The sequence below is a fragment of the Leucoraja erinacea genome, chromosome 13 (assembly GCF_028641065.1).
Source record: "Leucoraja erinacea ecotype New England chromosome 13, Leri_hhj_1, whole genome shotgun sequence".
Classification (NCBI taxonomy): Eukaryota; Metazoa; Chordata; class Chondrichthyes; order Rajiformes; family Rajidae; genus Leucoraja; species Leucoraja erinaceus.
This window is the reverse complement of record NC_073389.1, coordinates 5,076,576-5,096,948: the sequence shown is the minus strand read 5'-3', so window position 1 is coordinate 5,096,948 and position 20,373 is coordinate 5,076,576. Positions and strand designations below refer to the sequence as shown.

At 44.5% G+C, this 20,373-nt stretch overlaps 1 protein-coding gene across 1 annotated transcript in view; it reads right to left on the bottom strand.

Moving 5' to 3' along the window:
• Positions 1-18,983, bottom strand: part of LOC129702567 (suppressor of tumorigenicity 14 protein homolog) — a 53,693-nt gene extending 34,710 nt beyond the window's left edge. Inside the window, exons 1-5 of the mRNA XM_055644345.1 lie at positions 18,437-18,983; positions 11,960-12,013; positions 10,116-10,278; positions 7,395-7,561; positions 5,926-5,996 (exon numbers count right to left, since the gene is read on the bottom strand). Of these exons, the coding sequence (XP_055500320.1) occupies positions 5,926-5,996; positions 7,395-7,561; positions 10,116-10,278; positions 11,960-12,013; positions 18,437-18,541 (560 nt within the window). The 5' untranslated portion in view covers positions 18,542-18,983. The remainder of the gene's footprint in view (positions 1-5,925; positions 5,997-7,394; positions 7,562-10,115; positions 10,279-11,959; positions 12,014-18,436) is intronic.
• Positions 18,984-20,373: the final 1,390 nt, after the last annotated feature.

The window sequence follows — 20,373 nt, the reverse complement described above, 5'->3', positions numbered from 1 at the left end:
CAACAATTAACTGCTGCCTGCCCGCTGAGTTAAAGAGTTCCCACGGTAGTAAGACGATGTTAGTTGCGCCCAAGTTTAAATTTCCAACGTGTGTTTCAGAGTAAATCAAAAACTGTCTGAATCAGCAAGTTAGACACAAAATGCTGGAGTAACTCAGCGGGCCAAGCAGCATCTCTGGAGAAAAGGAATAGATTCCATTTTTGGTCGGGACCCTTCTTCGGGATGATTGTAGGGGGGAACTGGAAGCAAGAAAAGACCGGGACAAATCAGGGCCAACAACAGATGACCTCAGCAGGGTATTTTGAAGAAGGGTCCCGACCCGAAATGTCGCCTAACCCTTTCCTCCAGAGATGCTGCCACAGAGAAGACAGACACAAAAAGCTGGAGTAAGTCAGCGGGTCAGGCAGCATCTCTGGAGAAAAAGAATAGGTGGCGATTTGAATCGGAACCTTTCTTCAGACATCCTAATCGGAATTGAGTCTGAAGATGTGTCTCGTCCCGAAACACCACCTATTTTTCTCCAGAGATGCTGCTTGACTCGATGAGTTACTCCAGCTTTTTGTGTCTGTCTTCGGTTTAAACCAGCATGTGCAGTTCACTCCTTTACACGGGTCTCTGGAGAACATTGATTGGTAGCGTTCCGGACCCTGCTTCGGAAAGGCATCGATCGCTGGTCGGCGAGGAGTCCGAGCTGTATCTCTCAAAGAAGTACATGTGAAAAATTTCTCACGGACCATAAAAATGCGGGACCTTTCAGTAAAGTCCCTTTTAAAGATTATAGTTATTTTCTTGAATTTCATTAACATAACTCATGAATAAGTTGATGTCCATATGCGGATGCAAATCTTAATTTTTTTAATTCAATCCCACAGAAGACAATTTTTACTCCCCTTCTGTCCCCTCTGTCCAGCTTCCGGGTTCACCGTTCGCAGGAGTTCCCACGGTAAACGCAAGAGTCAGTACGGATATCGCACTGGCCACTACGTGCATATAATGTTGCAATGTTCAACCACAAGTGTACAAGTCACTCTTGGAGAAATTCAAGCTTGTTTGAATTTTCTCCCGAGTAACCAAGTTACACGGTACCTGCCGTTAGCGCCACGGTGGTCCACGGTGGTCCACGAATGCCGTACGGTTATCGCAAGAGGTTCCCACGATGTTCAACTCTGGTTAACTCTTGCGTCAAGTCGCACCGTGAGAAAGCCCTTTAAGTCTATCCTCTCCCCTCCTCCCAGAAGAAGCATTTACGAGAGGCCATGTAACAATTAGTTGGAAGCGGCATTGTTCCACCTGACACGGGTATCATTCACGCCTACACCTCCCACCAATTTGAATTGCCGATTCCAAATGTCAGCAAATGAATCCAACATGTGTCCATGCTATAGGGGACATTTAAAATGCATTCACCCATTGAAAGTAGGTGCTCCGTGCCTGCCGATATCCGCCATAGCCTTGTACGAATACGGTGCATTAAGAGGCGGATTTAAGATGATCAAAAATAGCTGGAGCAAGCTACTCAGACCCACACAGCTGTACAGCACAGAAACAGGCCCTTCTGTCCATCCCCTTCATGCCCAGCAAGATGGCATATTGGGCTTGTCCCACTTCCCTGCATTCGCCTCAACTCCCTCGACACTGCTCCTATCCATACATCTGTCCCAATGTCTTTTAAAAGTCATGATTGTATCTGCTTCTACAACTTCCACTGGCAGCTCATTCCAGATACAGACTACTCACTGAGTGAAAGAGTTGCCCCTGAGCTCTTAAATCTCACCTTCAGCCTGTGCCCTCTAGTTTTAGAATCATTTGCCCAGGGAAAATGACTGTGAGCATTCAAAGTCCGTCTGAAGAAGGCTTCTGACCTGAAATGTCACCTATTCCTCTTTTCCAGTGATGCTGCCTGATCCACTGAGTTACTCCAGCACTTTGTGCCCAGGCTCAAGATCTCAAGAGAGGTTACTGTCATGTGTCCCAGATAGGACAATGAAATTCTTGCTTTGCTTCAGTACAACAGAATATAGTAGGCATGAATACAGAACAGATCAGCGTGTCCATATACCATTATATGAATATATACACAGGCTGCACGGGTTCCCATTAGTTGTCTATGATCATTGCTCCTCCATTCCTTACTTTCTCTTTCTGAACATCTTTACACTACACATTGACTTTGTGATCTCTATATTCTACAAGATTGCTAAGCAACAGAAACTGATGCAAAACTTGCTTTTTATACATTGTAACCAGGAACCCAAATTGTCAAAATGACAGTTGTGCAGAAAACAAATTGTGGCTTTTAAATTTTGAACGTTTTATTTTTAGTCACCAGCTGCAGTAAAAAGTGCATCCTTACTATCATTTGCAGTTATTTACTATGCCAAGATACACAGCAATCTCCAATCTATGACCTATGCATTGTCGCTGAACAGTCATATCAGCCTGAAGAAGGGACTCGACCCGAAACATTACCCATTCCTTCTCTCCAGAGAATCTTTCTTCCTTTTAAAATATTTTTATTAATTTTTTTCAAAAACAAAAAACAAACCAAAAAAAGGATAAACATAACAGTGATATCGATACATAGGGATCAGGATTATATATTAATAACAAGTGTAACATAGAAATATAGAAAATAGGTGCAGGAGTAGGCCATTCGGCCCTTCGAGCCTGCACCGCCATTCAATAAGATCATGGCTGATCATCCACTCAGTATCCTGTACCTGCCTTCCCTCCATACCCCCTAATCCCTTTGGCCACAAGGGCCACATCTAACTCCCTCTTAAATATAGCCAATGAACTGGCCTCAACTACCTTCTGTGGCAGAGAATTCCAGAGATTCGCTACTCTCTGTGTGAAAAATGTTTTTCTCATCTCAGTCCTAAAATCTTCCCTCTTACACTTAAACTGTGACCCCTAGTTCTGGACTTCCCCAACATCGGGAACAATCTTCCTGCATCTAGCCTGTCCAACCCCTTAAGAATTTTGTAAGTTTCTATAAGGTCCCCCCTCAATCTTCTAAATTCTAGCGAGTACAAGCCGAGTCTATCCAGTTGTTCTTCATATGAAAGTCCTGACATCCCAGGAATGAGTCTGGTGAACCTTCTCTGTACTCCCTCTATGGCAAGAATGTATTTCCTCAGATTAGGAGACCAAAACTGTACGCAGTACTCCAGGTGTGGTCTCACCAAGACCCTGTACAACTGCAGTAGAACCTCCCTGCTCCTATACTCAAATCCTTTTGCTATGAAAGCTAACATACCATTCGCTTTCTTCACTGCCTGCTGCACTTGCATGCCTACTTTCAATGACTGGTGTACCATGACACCCAGGTCTCGTTGCATCTCCCCATTTCCTAATCGGCCACCATTCAGATAACCTGAGTGTGAGTTCAGTGTCAAAATACACATTGAGTATAGACCTCCACTATGTAAATATAGTTAAGTGTTTAAACGACAACTTGTATATATAAAAACAAAAAGATAAAAAGAAAAAAAGGGAAAAAAGAGATAAACAATACTCACTAAACTAAAATAAACAAAACAAAATCTGGGCTGCAAAGAATTTCAACAATTTAAGTCCCTGTTTGTCATCAAGTCCGTTCCACCATATAAAGGTAAAAGAAATATTATAACGGTTGGAGAGGGGACAATTTATATCATGTGAAAATGTTGAATAAATCTTCCCCAAGTCCTATCAAATTTAACCAAGGGTTCAACAATGTCACTCCTAATTTTTTCTAAATCTAAACATGATATCGTTTCAGAGAATCTGCCTGTCCCGCTGAGTTACTCCAGCATTTTGTGTCTACCTTCGATTTAAACCAGCATCTACAGTTCATTCCTACACATTAAGTTCTGTGGCTGGCGACTCCAGTGTTTCATTTTCATTAGAACATTTTTTAAATAGTCACAATCCAGTTTACAAATAGTTACATACTGATTTAAAACAGCTGACTGCTTCAAATCTGCACTGCGAGGCTGAATATGCATTTGCCAAAAATCCCCCTTTGAACCATTATTGGGTCACAAGAATTAACTTCCTTTTGTTGCCTTTTCTCTAGTTCCCCAATAGTTCAGTTTAGAGATGCAGCATGGAATTTGACTGGTATGTTCAGCTGGAGGGTAGTGTGATCAATGCTGAGGGTTACAGTTTAGTTCAGAAATAGTTTGCAGGTATTATCACACTTGGACAGGTACATAAATAGGATAGGTTTAGAAGGATATGGGTCAAACATGGGCAGGTGGGACTAGTGTAGTTGGGCAAGTTGGGCTGAAGGGCCTGTTTATGTGCTGTAACAGGCCCTTCTGCCCACCGGGTCCACACCACCCATCGATCACGTTGATTGGTGAAGGTTTCGAGAGGAGAGAAAACGAAACCTGTTTTTCAGCTAAAGTGTGGTAGTGCTTTGGAATGATTCACCTTAAATTGATGCCAAGCCAATTGACAATTTCAAACCCGGGATTGAGTAATTTATTCTATCCAAGAGTTGCAGGAGAGAGACTGATACAAGTATCACCCATGTCCTCAGTGAATGGCAGAACGTCAGACTTGACGCACTGTGCTGTAGTGATAGTGGACATGTTACTCACCCTTTGGTGAATTCAATGTTGAGGAAGATGGGACAGTGTGCACTGGTTTACTGATTAGCTAGCTCCAGCTTTATGCCCTCTCTGCAGACAAAGACTTAGCTCATTATTTCAAACTAAAATGTATTTGCTGAAATTTATAAGGTTCGAGTTAACATGACTGGTGTCAGAATATTATTCTCAAAGGAATAAAGCATATTTAATCACCATATTTTCCCAGGATATTAAATATTTTGATTTGAACTAGTAAATAGGCATACAACATTCTTAGAAGTACATCGTTCTATAAAATTACTTAGACCTCTAGAATGTTAGATGTTGCAGGGAGACCTGATGGGAGTATATGTAATTATGAGGCATAGATAGGGTAGACAGTCAGAACTTTTTACTTAGGGCACATATATCAAAGAGTGCATGGATTTAAGGTGAGAGGGGCAAAGTTTAAAGGAGAGGTGCGGAGCAGGTTTTAATCTGCACATGCAGAGGGTGGTAGGTGCGTGGGACGTGCTGCCGGGGTAGTGGTGGAGGTAAATATGATGGGGGTGTTGGGGCTTTTGGATAGTCACATGGATATACAGGGAATGGAGGGATGTGGATCATGTGCAGGCAGATCACTAATGGGGCTGTCCCACTGTACGAGGTAATTCAAGAGTTCTCCCGAGTTTCCACTGATTCGAACTCGGAGAATTACGGTAATAGCCGCTCATAGGTACTCGGGGCTCTCGTGGACATTTTTCAACATTTGTTGAAAAGACTTTGCTCATTACATTTGTTGAAAAATCTTCACGAGTCTTCACGAGCTTACCGCGTTTCCCGAGTACCTGCCGTTAGCGTTACAAGTCGCTAAGAGACGTCCCGAGCTCCGACGTACCCGCTACGTACATTCTACGTGCTTACCACGAGTTTGATTTTTTTTTTACACTTGGGAGAGCTCTTGAATTAGCTCGTACAGTGGGACAGGCCCTTAACTTGACAATAACGCAGACCAATAACTTGGCATCATGTTCAGCACGGACATAGTGGGCCAAAGGGCCTGTTCCTGTGCTGTTGTATATTCTATGTCTACTCCAGCTTTGCTCACAATCATCATCTGTTTTCACTAAGACCTGTGAGTTCAACATGTGTGTACACATCCAAGCAGAATGCCCAGTTCACCATCCTCACACATCCTTGTACCAGTCTCCGCTTGCGACACGTTGGAATCCCACTAACGAACAGATATAAAACTGGATGGTAGGTTTTACTCTGCAGTGTTATATACACACACACACACACACACACTGAGTAAACACTTTAAATCACCGATTCGTAATTATCTAATGGACATATTCTGTTTTACCTAAACGAGAAGACATCACTGTCCACAAAGTAATAGCCAAGGGCTGGGGATTGTCTGTAGAGTTGCTGCAGCTGGAAAATAATAATACTTTTGGTATTAAACAAGGCAAGCTTCAAATCTCCAAAATACTTTTAGTTTAGTTTATTGTCATGTGCAGTGAAAGGCTTTTAACCTGCGTGGTATCCAATCAGCAAAAAGACTATACATGATTACAATCAGGCCGTCCACAGTGTATAGATACAGGGTAAAGGGAATAACGTTTCATGCAAGGTAAAGTCTAATAAAAAATAGTCCGAGTGGCTCCAGTGTCAGTTCATATGACAATGATATCAATTCCCACGTTACCACCAATGGGAAGTAAAGCTTGCACCGCACCATTCTAAATAAGTTAATATGTTTTTATAATCATCTTCAACACGAGAATTCATCAATTCTCGCAGTTTGATGGTTGCAATGGTGACTGCACTGTTCAGTGATGCTGTTTGCTCCTTGTCACAGAGAGATATTAACTGGAGCTGCTGCAATAACTTCTGACTGACCATCAGAGTGGACATTCAGATTTGTAACGTGTGGGCACAGAAGCATCAACCAAATATTTTGCTTTACCTAAAATATAGAGTTAATAATCACATGATTTATGCTGTTACAGGCAGCACAATGGCGCAGCGGTAGAGCTGCTGCCTCACAATGCCAGAGACCCAGGTTCGATCCTGACCTCGGGTGCTGTCTGTGTGTGGAGTTTGCATGTTCTCCCTGTGACTGCGTGGGTTTCCCCCAGGTGCTCCAGTTTCCTCCCACATCCCAAAGACATGCAGATTAATTGCCCCTTTGTACATTGTCCCTTGTGCGTAGGGACTGGATCAGCATAGAACTAGTGTGATTGGGTGATCGATGGCCGGCGTGGACTTGGTGGGCCGAAGGGCCGGTGTCCATGCTGTTTCTAAAAATGCTAAACCAACTGCAAGCTGTTACTCCATTTTGATGGACTAATGTGGACTAACACGAACTGTAGTGAAATGTAAGCCACTTGAATAAACAGGACACCTTAAATTAAAAGATGCTTCATTCACTGCTGGCAGCTCAACGTCATCCTGAAGCCCACTCACATTTAGAATCATACAACATTCACATTGTCCAAGCTCTCTGAGAGAAACATAGAAACATAGAAAATAGGTGTAGGAGGAGGCCATTCGGCCCTTCGAGCCAGCACCGCCATTCATTGTGATCATGGCTGAGAGAGGGAGAGAATTAGTTCAACTCCTCTGTGTAGCCTGTGGCTTGGTAAATTATTTTTCTGATCATTAAAGGATTAAAGCGAACACTATTTGATTGTCTGGAACAGATTCCAAGCAAGTTTGTCGGAGAACATTTTATTTCGAGGCTTCAGAACTGGCATCTCGTGTCAACAGAAAGATGGTCTGCAAATACAGAGATGATTAACTAGTGCTAATATTTACTCACTATCTTACCATGGTCTTCAATGTGTTTGCCAAGGAGGAGAAGTTCCTAGATTGGGGTGTTGCTAGTTCAGGTGTGAACGAGTTGTTAGGAAGCCTCATGCTTCCAACGTAATACCGGGGTGCTCCGTGAATCTTGAGGTTTGGATCGATGAACTCATCATCAAGTGGTGTGGCCCCTGAGACATGAAACAATAACTAAATTATCCACAAACATTACATTCAAGAGGCTTCCCTTCTGCTCAAGTGATAGCTTTTAAAAACAAAATCCTCAAGAGATTTGTGTAGGAAGGAACTGCAGATGCTGGTTTATACCGCAGATGCTGAAGATGCTGGCTTAAACCATAGACACAGATGGGGTAACTCAGCGGGCCAGATAGCATCTCTGGACAAAAGGAATGGGTGACGAAACGCCACCCATTCCTTTTGTCCAGAGATGCTGCCTGACCCGCTGAGTTACTCCATCTCTTTGTGTCTATCCTCAGTAGATTGCTCCACTGCGATATCTCCTCAAGTCTCTAGCGACACTGCCAGAGCCGTTAAGTTATGCCAACTGTGTCTTCGATCAACCCCAGTGGTACCACATTCTATCAAACTCCACATGGGAGGAATCCAAGAGCCCCATGCAGTTACTGCAACGGTAAGCACCAGTATGGTACCAGCACCTCTTGAGTTAAAATTGGATTGGCACATTTTGTCATTTTTAACTTTCTAGGTATTCATTTAAATTAGATGTTGATTGGTCACCCAAATTAGATGTTGATTGGTCACAAAATTAAAACAGAAGAGGGGGGTATATTGATAGGGATAATTATTGATAGATGTAGCTTAATTTTTAATTGATATGTGTATCGGCACCTTCTTGTCTAAAATAAGCATTGCAAGAGTTGATAATATTGTTTCAAAGTTATACAAGATGACATTCCACAATACTATAAGCACAAACATCAAGACTGAAAATAATATTAAATCAGTTTTACGTTTTTCTTGGCGCAGCATGGATTCATAAAGCTATTAAAAAATGAACATTCCTAAAATAAATGTTTTGATTTGATGTAAATCCATCAATGATGTGAATGCTAAACCTGGGCTTCAAACAAGGGGTCATTTCAATGAGTCAGAGCTGAGTAGGGGCTCAGCGATCCTGGCAAGGAGGTGCTTCTGCGCGGATTTGTAGGTTAATTTGGCCCGCTGTGAATTGTCCCTAGTGTGCAGGGGGTGGATGAGAAAGTGGGTCATCATAGAATTAGTGCGTTTTGGAAAGATCTGCAGATGATGTTTTAAATCGAAAGTAGACATAATAAACTGGAGTAACTCAGCGGGACGGACAGCATCTCTGGAGAAAAGGAATGGGTGATGTTTCGGGTCGAGACACTTCTTCAGACCCAGTGTGAATGGATGATCAATGGTCAGCATGGACTCAGTGGGCCGAAGGGCCTGGTTCTATCCTGTATCTCTAAACTAAACCACAATGTGTTTGTAGGAGCCATTCATGCTTAAGCTAGTTACTGTTAGCATATTATTATTATTTTGTCTAGATATTTCTAGCAGTATAATTTTGTACGCTTGGGGGTGGACTTTTGATACGTAGATGAACGTTACATATATAATACCAGGAGAGGGAGTGGCCAGATCAGACTGGGGCGGACAGGGGAGAGAGTACACAGTTCTTACCAGTGGAGAGAATGGAAAGTTACAGCTTGTATGAGAATAAGGAATACCTGGTGTGAATCATCTCTTTGTTTGGGCAACTACTTCAATAAAGAATCAATTAAACTGAATATAACGACTGGAGGATCCAGTTTTTTTTATTGTCTGCGTAAGTTCACTCCTACCTGCCTTTGTAGTAATCGCAACAGAAAGTTGGACATTGGAAAAGTTGGAAATTGCCATTACAGTGTTTTCCCCTGACTCCCAGTCTGAAGAAGGATCTTGACACGAAACATCACCTTTACTTTTGCCCAGAGATGCTGTCTGTCCTGCTGAGTTGCTTCAGCTTTTGGTGTCTATCTGGTTTAAACCAGCATCTACAATTTCTTCTGACCCACAAGGTGTTAACTTTTAATTTAACGCATGTACGCAGCATAAACTGAAGTTTGAAAACCACATCGTTCATTAATTTCTCTTTGACTTCTAACCCAAAGAGTGATCTGTGAAAATGCTATTGCACTTTCAAAAAAGACACAAAGTGCTGGAGTAACTCAGCAGGTCAGGAAGTATCGCTGAGGAACATGGATAGGTAACGTTTCGGGTCAAGAATCTAATTCAGACTTCCCTTCAGTAAAAAAACTCTTCCTCACCGGCCCACTCCCCCCGCCCCACCCCCCCCCACTGTGGGACCTCTCCCTCCCTAACCCCCCCCCCCCCCCCCCCCCACTATGGGACCTCCCCCTAACCCTCCCCCCACCCCCTCTGTGGGACTGTGATTCCTGCTCCTCCTCTCCGTTCTAACACACTGAAATAATAGTTAGGCAGGATAACAATAGTCACAGAGTCACACAGTGCGGAAACAGGCCCTTCAGCCCAACATGTCCCTGCTGACCAAGTTGCCCCATCTACACTAGTCCCACCAGTGTGCCATCTTTATTTGTGGGGTTATAGATTATTTATGCCTGGAATATGTTTGAATAGGATCAACATCTACTCCAGGTTTATCCAGTATTTGCTCACGACGTCACATCAATGATGGGAATTATATAATAAAAATAATAATAAAATAAGTATTTTACTTACTGATGCCGATGATGACAGCGGATACTAAAGTGATGATTAACACTACAACAGCCAAAAGACACATCCACACTTTACACCTCCAGAAGACAATTTTGTTGTAGATATCTTTGTTGCAAATATATTGTTGAATCAGACTTCTCAGTTGTCTAATTTTACCTTGGGGCTGTCGAAAGATGAAAGAAATGAATTCAGATGTTTACACGTTTATACAATGGAGTTCACAATAAGAATCCGAATGTGATGCAGTCTGCAAGTTACCTGCACACTGATTACATTTCCTCTCTCCAGCTAAAACACACATCACACTTCTACAGCTGCCTATCATGCAGAACCTTACCAAAAGATCGTGCTGAAGTGCACACAGACAATGTCTACAGCAGTGGTTCCCAACATGGGGCGTACGCCCCACAGGGGGGGCAATTTGATTTTTAAGGGGGGCAATTGAGCGCGACTGAGGAGGTCTGGGTCCAAATTGTCGATTTTTCGTATGAGACAATCCACAAATATTTCAATATTCTAATATAGAAATTTTCTCTCTCTTTATTACCTGTGAATACTCTTTTATTATCATATTTATCATTATTATTATTTTAATACCACCTAATGTTTTTTTCTTTTTTTTTACAATTTTGTAGTAATTTCTTGCTCAGAACTTTAACTGTCTTTTGTTTATTTCATGTTTCTTTTTCATGGATGCCATGTACTTTTGAAGCTTGTTTAAACCAAGGTATTGCCGTTTTAAGCTTTTTCAGCTGAAACGGAGTTCACTTTTTAAATGATAACATTTATATATCACCACATGGGGGGGGGCATCAGGATTTTAGAGGTGATTAGGTGGGGCATGGCCAAAAAAAGGTTGGGAACCACTGGTCTACAGCCTTGTCCTCAACAACCTTCTTGGTTATTTCTTTCAAAAAGCAATCAACTTCATGAGACATGCACTGCAGAGGGTGGTGAAAACTGCCCGATGCATCACCGGTTCCTCACTCCCCTCCATTGAGTCTGTCCAAAGCAAATGATGTCTGCAAAGGTGCGTGCAGCATCGTCAAGGACTGCTCTCACCCCAGCCATAGACTGTTTACCCTCCTCCCATTCAGGAGGCGCTACAGGTCTCTCCGTTGCTGGACCAGCAGGTTCAGGAACAGCTTCTTCCCTGCGGCTGTTACATTACTTAACTCTACACCTTGTTGATTGCCAGTCACCCCCCATCCCCCGACACTCCTTCCCCCAGAAATATTGCACTACTACTACTGTATGTACATATATATATTTATTGCTCATGTTCGCTCTTCTGGGTGAGATGCTAACTGCATTTCATTGTCTCTGTACTGTACACTGCACAATGACAATAAAGATTGAATCAGAATCGGAATCGGACATGATCTCCCATGTACAAAACCATACTGACTATCTCTAATCAGCCCCTACCTATCCAAATGCATATAGATGTTATCCCTCAGAATCCTCTCCAGTAATTTCCCTCCCACAGTTGTTGATGTGCCCTTCCTTCTGCAGAATGGCCTCTGGAGAGTGAGCCTGCTTCCAGAATGGCAGTGGTGGGGGGTGCAACAGTCACCCATTCAGTCTGTACAAAAACCAAACCAGCAAGATGTTGGCTCCACACTTCATGCTCTTCTCTCCTTAACTCACAGCCGTTTATCTCTTTTTCATCCCAGCCTTTGTCCACCCGCCTGCCCAGCCGCCCCCTCAACTGTATCCACCCATCATTTCCCAGGCTTTCTCCAGCCCCACCTCCCTCCCAGCTTTCTTTCTCCCCCCGCACTACATCAGACTGAAGCAGGATCCCGACCCGATACGTCACCTGTCCAGAGTTTCTGCCTGACCTGCTGAGTTACTCCGGCACTCTGCGTCCCGTATTCCAGCAAGTGGTGCGTTGCCTGTGAAGAGTAAGGTTGCGAGAGATGAAGAGGATGGAACCACAGGTTGTTTGACCTCAATCAGCAATGGGGTTGGGTCTGTGATGGAGCCTAATTCTGCTCTCTTCCCTTCACGGACCTCTCACACGTTGAAGACCAGGCGTATTCCTGTCTACATGTGGAACCCATGTTGCCCCTTGTAGTGCAGCCCTTCAGCCACTGGGAGGAGGCATTCGAGGAGGACCTTCCAGTGGTTTTCCCAGTCTTGGACAATAGGGACCATCCTTGCCAATTAATGCAAAACAATTCCTCTCCTTTCCTGAAGATTGACACGATTTGATGGAAAACCTCACTCCCCTGATTGCTTTTCTGAATGACTCATCGATGACTCAAAGCTTAGATCTGTGCATGAACACATGAGAACCATCTGATGCTGAGGTTGGAGTGGCCTTGGTTCAGTGGTGGAGGTTGAACTCTTTCAGTAACAAGTAACATTCTTGCTATTGAGGGAGTGCAGCGTAGATTCACCAGGTTAATTCCCGGGATGGCGCAACTGACATATGATGAAAGAATGGATCAACTGGGCTTGCATTCACTAGAATTTAGAAGGATGAGAGGGAATCTTATCGAATCTTATAAAATTATTAAGGGATTGGACAGGCTAGATGCAGGAAAAATGTTCCCCATGTTGGGGGGAGTCCAGAACCAGGGGTCACAGTTTAAGAATAAAGAGTAGGCCATTTAGGACTGAGATGAGGAAAAATATTTTCACCCAGAGAGTTGTGAATCTGTGGAATTCTCTGCCACAGAAGACAGTGGAGGCCAATTCAATGGATGTATTCAAGGAAGAGTTGGATATAGCTCTGGGGCTAATGGAATCAAGGGATATGGGGAGAAAGCAGGAACGGGGAAGTAATTCTGGGTTATTAGCCATGGTCATATTGAATGACGGTGCTGGGTTGAAGGGCCGAATGGCCTACTCCTACTCCTACACCTATTTTCTATGTTTCTACCACCTATAGATCAGCTCCACTCCAGCAAGGGGCTTGTTGGATGTGAAGGGCAGTATTTCAACAAGAAAGACTAGAAGGGACAGGACAGTAGTACAGAAACACAAGAAACTGCAGAGGTGGTTCACATAAATACAATACAGTGCTGGAGTAACTCAGCAGGTCAGACAGCATCTTTGGAGAACACGTGTAGGGGGTGACCCTTCTCCAGCCTGAAGCAGAGTTTTGTTTGACCCCATTCTGCAAGGGTGTGGAGCTGCTGAACTTAGCTGTACAAATCATGGGTTGCATGGGGTGGTGGAGATGGGTTTCCATGACAACTACATTTGGATCTGTGCCCGTTCTTGTACATGATCTGGAGGTGTTCCAGAGGTTCTCTGGAAGGCTTTCCCAGATGAGAGAGATGAGGGTGTGAATGTATCTGACCTTCCACTTCACCAAACTACAGAAGGTCATCTTGTACACCACCTGATGCCAATGACACTGACGTCAATGACCGTTGACCAGTAATGGTTCAAGTGCTCATCCAAGTGCTCCATCGAGTCAAGTCCATTGTATGAGCAAGAGAGTTACAAGTACAATCAAAATCTTGATTGTGGAGGCATTACCGGCCAATAGACTCAAACAACACACAAAAGCAGAAATTGTACACCTATTCCACCGGTGGGCGAAGCGAAAAAGACTGTGCTAAAAGAAAGACAGTGGTCCAAAAATGTACCATTAGAAACCAAGTCCATTGTAGTGCAAGAAGTGGTCCACAGTGCTTCGTTACTGAGGTGGGATTAGGTTTGTACGGGTCAGTTGAAGAACCTGACGGATGGAGGAAAGTCGCTGTTCCTGAAGCTGGTGGTGTGGGACTTCAGGCTTCTGTACCTCGTGCCTGATGGTAGCAGTGAGAAGAGGGCATGGCTTCCTTCCTGCAGGCACTGATTAGTTTTGATTCTTCTCTGCCCTTGTCTCTCAGCTGCTCAGCCCTCGGGATGTACAACTTCTTGACAACACAAAGGGCGGCACGTGTGGCGCAGCGGTAGAGTTGCTGCCTTACAGCGCTTGCAGCACCGGAGACCCGGGTTCCATCCTGGCCACGGGTGCCGTCTATATGGAGTTTGTACCCGTGACCTGCATGAGTTTTCTCCTGAGATCTTCAGTTCCCTCCCACTCTCCAAAGATGTACAGGTTTGTAGGTTAATTGGCTTGGTAAATGCAAAAATTGGCCCTACTGTGTGTAGGATAGTGTTAATATCTGGGGATCACTGGTCAGCGCAGATCCGGTGGGCCAAAAGGCCTGTTTTTCACTCTGTATCTCTCTAAACTAAAGAGGGATTTAAGAGGGAGTTAGATGTGGACCTTGTGGCTAAGGGGATCAGGGGGTATGGAGAGAAGGTAGGTACAGGATACTGAGTTGGATGATCAGCCATGATCATATTGAATGGCGGTGCAGGCTCGAAGGGCCGAATGGCCTATTTTCTATGTTTCTATGACTCGAGTCCCATGCCACCAGGCACTGTGTTCTTATGTTTTTATGTTTCTAAAGCCGAGGGTCTTTTCACACATCCTAGTTGCCGTGTATGTCAGGACACTCAACGGCTCATTTGTTGGGACGATGCTGCGGAATGCTAACTTTGCAAGCCCCTCAAGCCTCCTGCAGCAGAGTTTGTGTGACCATTGTTGTCTTGGTGCCAGGCCAATGGAGATAACAGATCAGACACTTGCCCAAGAGTCATGGGCATCTGTAATGACACGGGGATGAAGACATGTGTAGTCTCTTGCTTGGGCGGAGATATTTTCAAACAGTGCTTGGCTCAGGAGCGTTGTCATGAGTTGGGGCCCATCACCCTGATGAAGCAAGCAATTGTTGTTGTGCAAGAGCTTTGTCTGAGGAGGACTCCATGGAAGTTAGTCTTCTCCAAACCTTTCCAGAGGTTTGGGCCCTTCCTGGCTCTAGTACTCTAGTCACCCAAGAGGCGGGGTCAGCTGAGAGCTGGAGCCGAACTTGGAGGAGAAAGATGGACACAAAGTGCTGGAGTAACTCAGCAGGTCAGGCAGCATCTCTGGAGAAAAAGGATGGGTGACATTTCAGGTGGGGACCCTTCTTCAGACTAAAGGTAGAAGGGGGGGGGGGGGGGGAACTGGGAGGTAGGAAGAGGCCAGAAACGTGGAGGAGAAAGAGTGTAGTCTTGGTTCATGAGGGAACCAATGACATGGACAGGACAAGAAGATGGTTCTATTTGAAGAATATTAATAGCTGGATAAAAATTAATAATCTCCAGATTACTGTGTCAGTCATGTGTAAATCAGTCAATCAGATCAGAGTGTGGCTCAAAAAGTGGGGTAATGAAAAAGGGTTTCAATTCATGAGGGAGAGTCGGGCACTGGAGAAAGAGGACCCATTCTCTTACAGTTTCACTTTGATCAGATTAAGCTGCATAACGCAAGAGGGTGTGGCAAAATTTACAGATGGGGGGGGGGGGCGGAGGGAGAATTCTCAAGTTACAGAGCAATATCAAGGCGGAAGTGGAGTATTGTGCAAAAGGGGGATTGCCCAGATGATGTCACGAAGCAAACATCCCACTCAGCTCCAATCTGGATCCGAGCATGGAAAATGCATTCTGTATTGCAGCAGGCTGCCTTTAAAAACCTCAAGGTACAAGAGGCGTGTGGTGTCAAGTGGAGGAGCAGCTTTGTAAAGTGACCAATTCTCAGGAATTAAATACGTCTGGATATTTGATACACAGGGTAGAGTGGAAAGGGAGGATGGCAACAAAGAGAAAAGTTTCGGCTCAGGGCCGTTCAGTGTGAAGAAAGGTCCTGACTCGAAACGCCACCTATCCACATAGTATAGAGATGCTGCCCTGACCCACTGAGTTACACCAGCATTTGTGTCCTTTTGGGTAAACCAGCATCTGCAGCTCCTCATTTCTACAGAGAAAAAAGATTTCAGCTTGGGATGTCAAGAAATAGAATCAGTGGAGTTGAGGAAGGGCGCGGGGCAGGAGGGGGGGGGGGGGGGGGGGGGGGGGGGGGGGGGGCAAGAGTTGTCCATGGGCTAGTGCAGTCGACAAAGCACCAGCTTCAGATTCAACAGGAAATGAGAAACGCAAGCAACAGGCATCATGAAGGACATCCATCTATGGAGAAACCAGGCAGACCACATTTGGCATAATGGTGTAGAAAATTAATACACAGCACAATAAATGTTTTTGTAGATCAGCAAGTTGAAGACTAAGACAAAAAACAAAGTGCCGGAGAACTCAGCAGCACCTGTGGAAGAAATGGACAGGCTGGGGTCCTACTTCAGACCGAATGAAAGGTTCAGGAGGTTTTATCTCATGTTATGTAGTACAGATTGGTTACTTCTCTATTCTTGTAGTTAAGGAGTTTTGGGACACAGTAATCATATTATGATGGTGCAATTACCACAAGTGTAATTACTACAACTATACAGACACCTCCCAGAGTCTAGTGTTCATTTTAGTCCCTCATACCCAGCGAAGATACACTCACCATAGAAAAACAGCAACAAATGTTCATCAGAATGGTGGTGGGTGTGAGGATGGACTGGATCTCTGGTGCCTGTGTCCACTCGAGTTTAGGGGACTGGGAAGGGGTCACATTGAACCCTGTAAATCCATGACAGGGCTTGACAGGGTGGATGCAGGGAGATTGGATCTCCTGGCAAGAGTTTGTAGAACGTAAGGGGTCAGTCTTCAGTTAAGGAGAAGACATTTGGGACAGGGATGAGAACACATTTCTATATTTAAGAGTACAATAAAAATAAGGAATTCTCTACCACAGAGTGCATGGGGTCAAGTCACTGAAATTATGCAAGAATGTAGGTAGCTGTCTGGAAACGAAGGGCATCAAATGAAATGGGACTGAGACTATGGCATTGGGTCAGAGGGTCAGGCAAGGTCAACATTACTGGCAGGGCAGGTCAGAGATTCCAACTGCTATCTTTCGATATTTTCTTGCTTCTACAGAATATTATATCAAGGTTAAAAGAGACTTTTGTTCAAACTGAATCTAATATCTTACATTTATACAAAGGAAAATGACAATGGTTGAGGCTTGGGGAGATTGGGAAGTTAAGTTGGAAGGGATGACAACTAGGACATTGATCAAGGCAAACATAGAATCCTTTGAGGAACAAAAATCCTGACAAGAAAGGTGGTCCAGCCATTCAAATCATTTGCTATGTCGCTCTTCCAGGGAGATGCTAAATGCATTTTGTTGTCTCTGTACTGTACACTGACAATGACAATTAAAATTGAATCTGAATCTGAATCTAACAAAATAAATATCACGTTAGATTACAGACAGCCAGTTTATGTTGCTTAAAAGAGCAGTAATCTTGAGGATTGTGAACATTTCAGATAGAGAAAAAGGGGAAACAAATAATCAATAAGAGAGAGAAGAGTCAAGATGCATCTTGTAAGTGACAAGAACAAACTAACTTCTATAGATGTGTAAAGTGGAATTAATGAAATTCCTTTGATGCAATAACCTCCACACCATAATCAGTGACATGGAATCCCACAAGAATGATGATACTTACTAAGAGTGGAGTGAGGAAATTGGACTATTTGTCGGAACGTGGGCCAGACTTTGGAATTTGATACTGTACATAATTTGTGGATTCACATTCTGCGGAGGTCTCTCCTCTGCAGGTACAACGCAATGAGAGGGGTTTCAGGGAAACAGACACACGTTGGTGCCGGGATGATGCTGGTGAAACTGGGATTAGACCACCAGTCAAGAACACAAAATTAGACCAGGGATGAGAATATGTTTCTTTACCCAACAGGAACAGAACCTTTGGAATTTCTCACCCAGGAAGGCGGGAAGACAGTCACTGAATATAATCAGGGGAGGGATGGATACATTATTGGATACTCTGGGAATAATTGATGTTTATTGGAGCAGAATTCGGCCCATCATGTCTGTTCCGCCATTCAATCATGGCTGATCTATCTTTCCCTCTCAACCCCTTTCTCCTGCCTTCTCCCCATAACCCCTTACATGTTTGTACCCCTGATCTTCACCGCCACCCACTCCTCAATACTCCAACATCACTGCACCCTCCAATATTTACACCTCCCTACATGATCTCCAGTCTCTGTCCACCCCCTTCTTCACACGATGCCCACCCTTATATCCATCCACCCACCCTCCCCGCGCACCCCAGTCCACACACTGTTTACCCCTCCCTGGGGCTCCCTGACCCATGCCTCTCCTGCCCTCCTGGTTGCAATCCCCCCCTTATCACTGCTCTCTCCACAAACCCGCTCACTGGCCGAGATCAGGGAGATGTGCAAGTCGCTATAGGAATGTAGGAATTCCCCCCGATGACCGGAGTTGCTCGGCTCCCTCCCGGCGCCGGGTGAAGGTTAGGGGCGAGGTGTCTCCGGGCTTCGCGGGAGGGAGCGCATCTTACCTGACCAGGTTGGCTGTGGAGGAGCCGCGGCGACTGCTCGCCACCGTCCGCCGGCTCTGGGCGGCTGTGGATCTGGATCAACGGCAACTCGCCCGGCCCGGCCATCCGTTCCCCCGGCCCCGTCCCTCGACAGATCCACGGCCGACCGACCGACCGCAGGCTGCTCCGTCCCGTCCCGTCTCCACTACACCCGGAAGTGGCGGCTCCAGGTGAAGCAGGTTGGAATGTCGCGGAAACTCTCTTGGAAATTGACAAACTTTTCTCAAAGTTAAAACTCTTCTCAAAAGTTGACAGAAACTTTCCCCTCAAAGTTGACAAACTCTTCTCAAAGTTGACAAAACGTCCTCAAAGTTGACAGAAACTTTTCCTCAGAGTTTGACTTTGACTGGAGGTGAGAGTTTAAGAGGGCACCCGGTCCCGGGCAGCGGCGGGACCTCACTCCTTGCTTGGGCGGGTGGCGCTAGCAGTGGGTCCCGGCGCCGGCACACTTCTCCTGCGGCGAACTCTAGCTGTAGCGTTGAGTTGCAACAAGCTATGTTGCTGAAAGCTCTCCCCCGCCCGCATCAGTACGGGAAAAACCCACCTCACGGATCTCCGCCCGCCCGCCCCCTTGCCTGCTACCTGAGTCAGCAAGTTGGAGTTTGAAACTTGTTGTGGAAAGTTGTTTTAATTGGACTTTATATTTCAACTACACCCAAACCCACACACAAACGAAAGGTTTGTTTTGGCCACAGGCACGAACTCGGTGATATTGGGGACAAATGAGTTACAGGCAATCTTGGAACATTTTCCTTAAATGGCTTAAAAAACTTCGAGCTATGTTAAGGAAAAAGGAAACAGCGAGAGGCCATAATAAGTCATCAGCAAAGAATGTCAATGCCAACAGTTATTGAAGACTATTGAATTCTTTGCTTTCCAGCGCACGCAGAAATAAGCTTAACCTCGTTCACAGAAACACAAGGAACTGCAGATGCTGGAAGCTCGAGCAAAACACAAAGTGCCGGAGGAACTCAAGATTCAAGAGAGTTTATTGTCATGCCATGTGTCCCAGATAGGACAATGAAATTCTTGCTTTGCTTCAGCACAACAGAAAAAAAGTAGGCATAAATAAATACAGAACCGAACAGATCAGTGTGACCATATACCATTGAATATATATATACACACACACATAAATTAGCAGATAAAGTGCAATGGGCTATTAATGATCAGAGTTTTGTTTGAGTTGAGTTTAATAGCCTGATGGCTGTGGGGAAGCAGCTATTCCTGAACCTGCATGTTGCAGATTTCAGGCTCCTGTACCTGAAGGCAGCGGGGAGATGAGTGAGTGGCCAGGATGGTGTGGGTCCGTGCTGATGCTGGCGGGTCAGGCAGCATCTGTGGAGTGAATGGACCGAGAACGTTTTGGCACAGGACCTTATTCTTCTAACTTGAGCAAGGGCGGAGAAAGCTGGCAAACAGCACCTCATATTCCATTTGGGTCACTCACAACCCAATGTCATGAACCTTGAATTCACCAATTTTAAATAATGCCCCCTGTTTCGTTTTCCCTGTCCCTTTACCTAGACATGTTACACAATTTTGAGATTTTAAAGATCGAGTCTGCAATTTATCCCATCAGATAAAGCATTAAAAAAAAGTTTGATTTGACACCTAATTCACTTTCATATCTTCAGTATTAAAAAGGTTATGGCCATTTTCATGCTCGGAAATTAGCATCTTGTTCCCTATTGATTTTCCATTGACTTAACACAAAAGCTCTGATTGAGGACAGTCAAAAGCCCATAACTTTCTTAAAAATTAAGAGAACTGAAATACATTTTCAGTTATTAAATATTGAAGCATTCTGAAACAAATATGAAACAATCATAGAAACATAGAAATTAGGTGCAGGAGTAGGCCATTCGGTCCTTCGAGCCTGCACCGCCATTCAATAT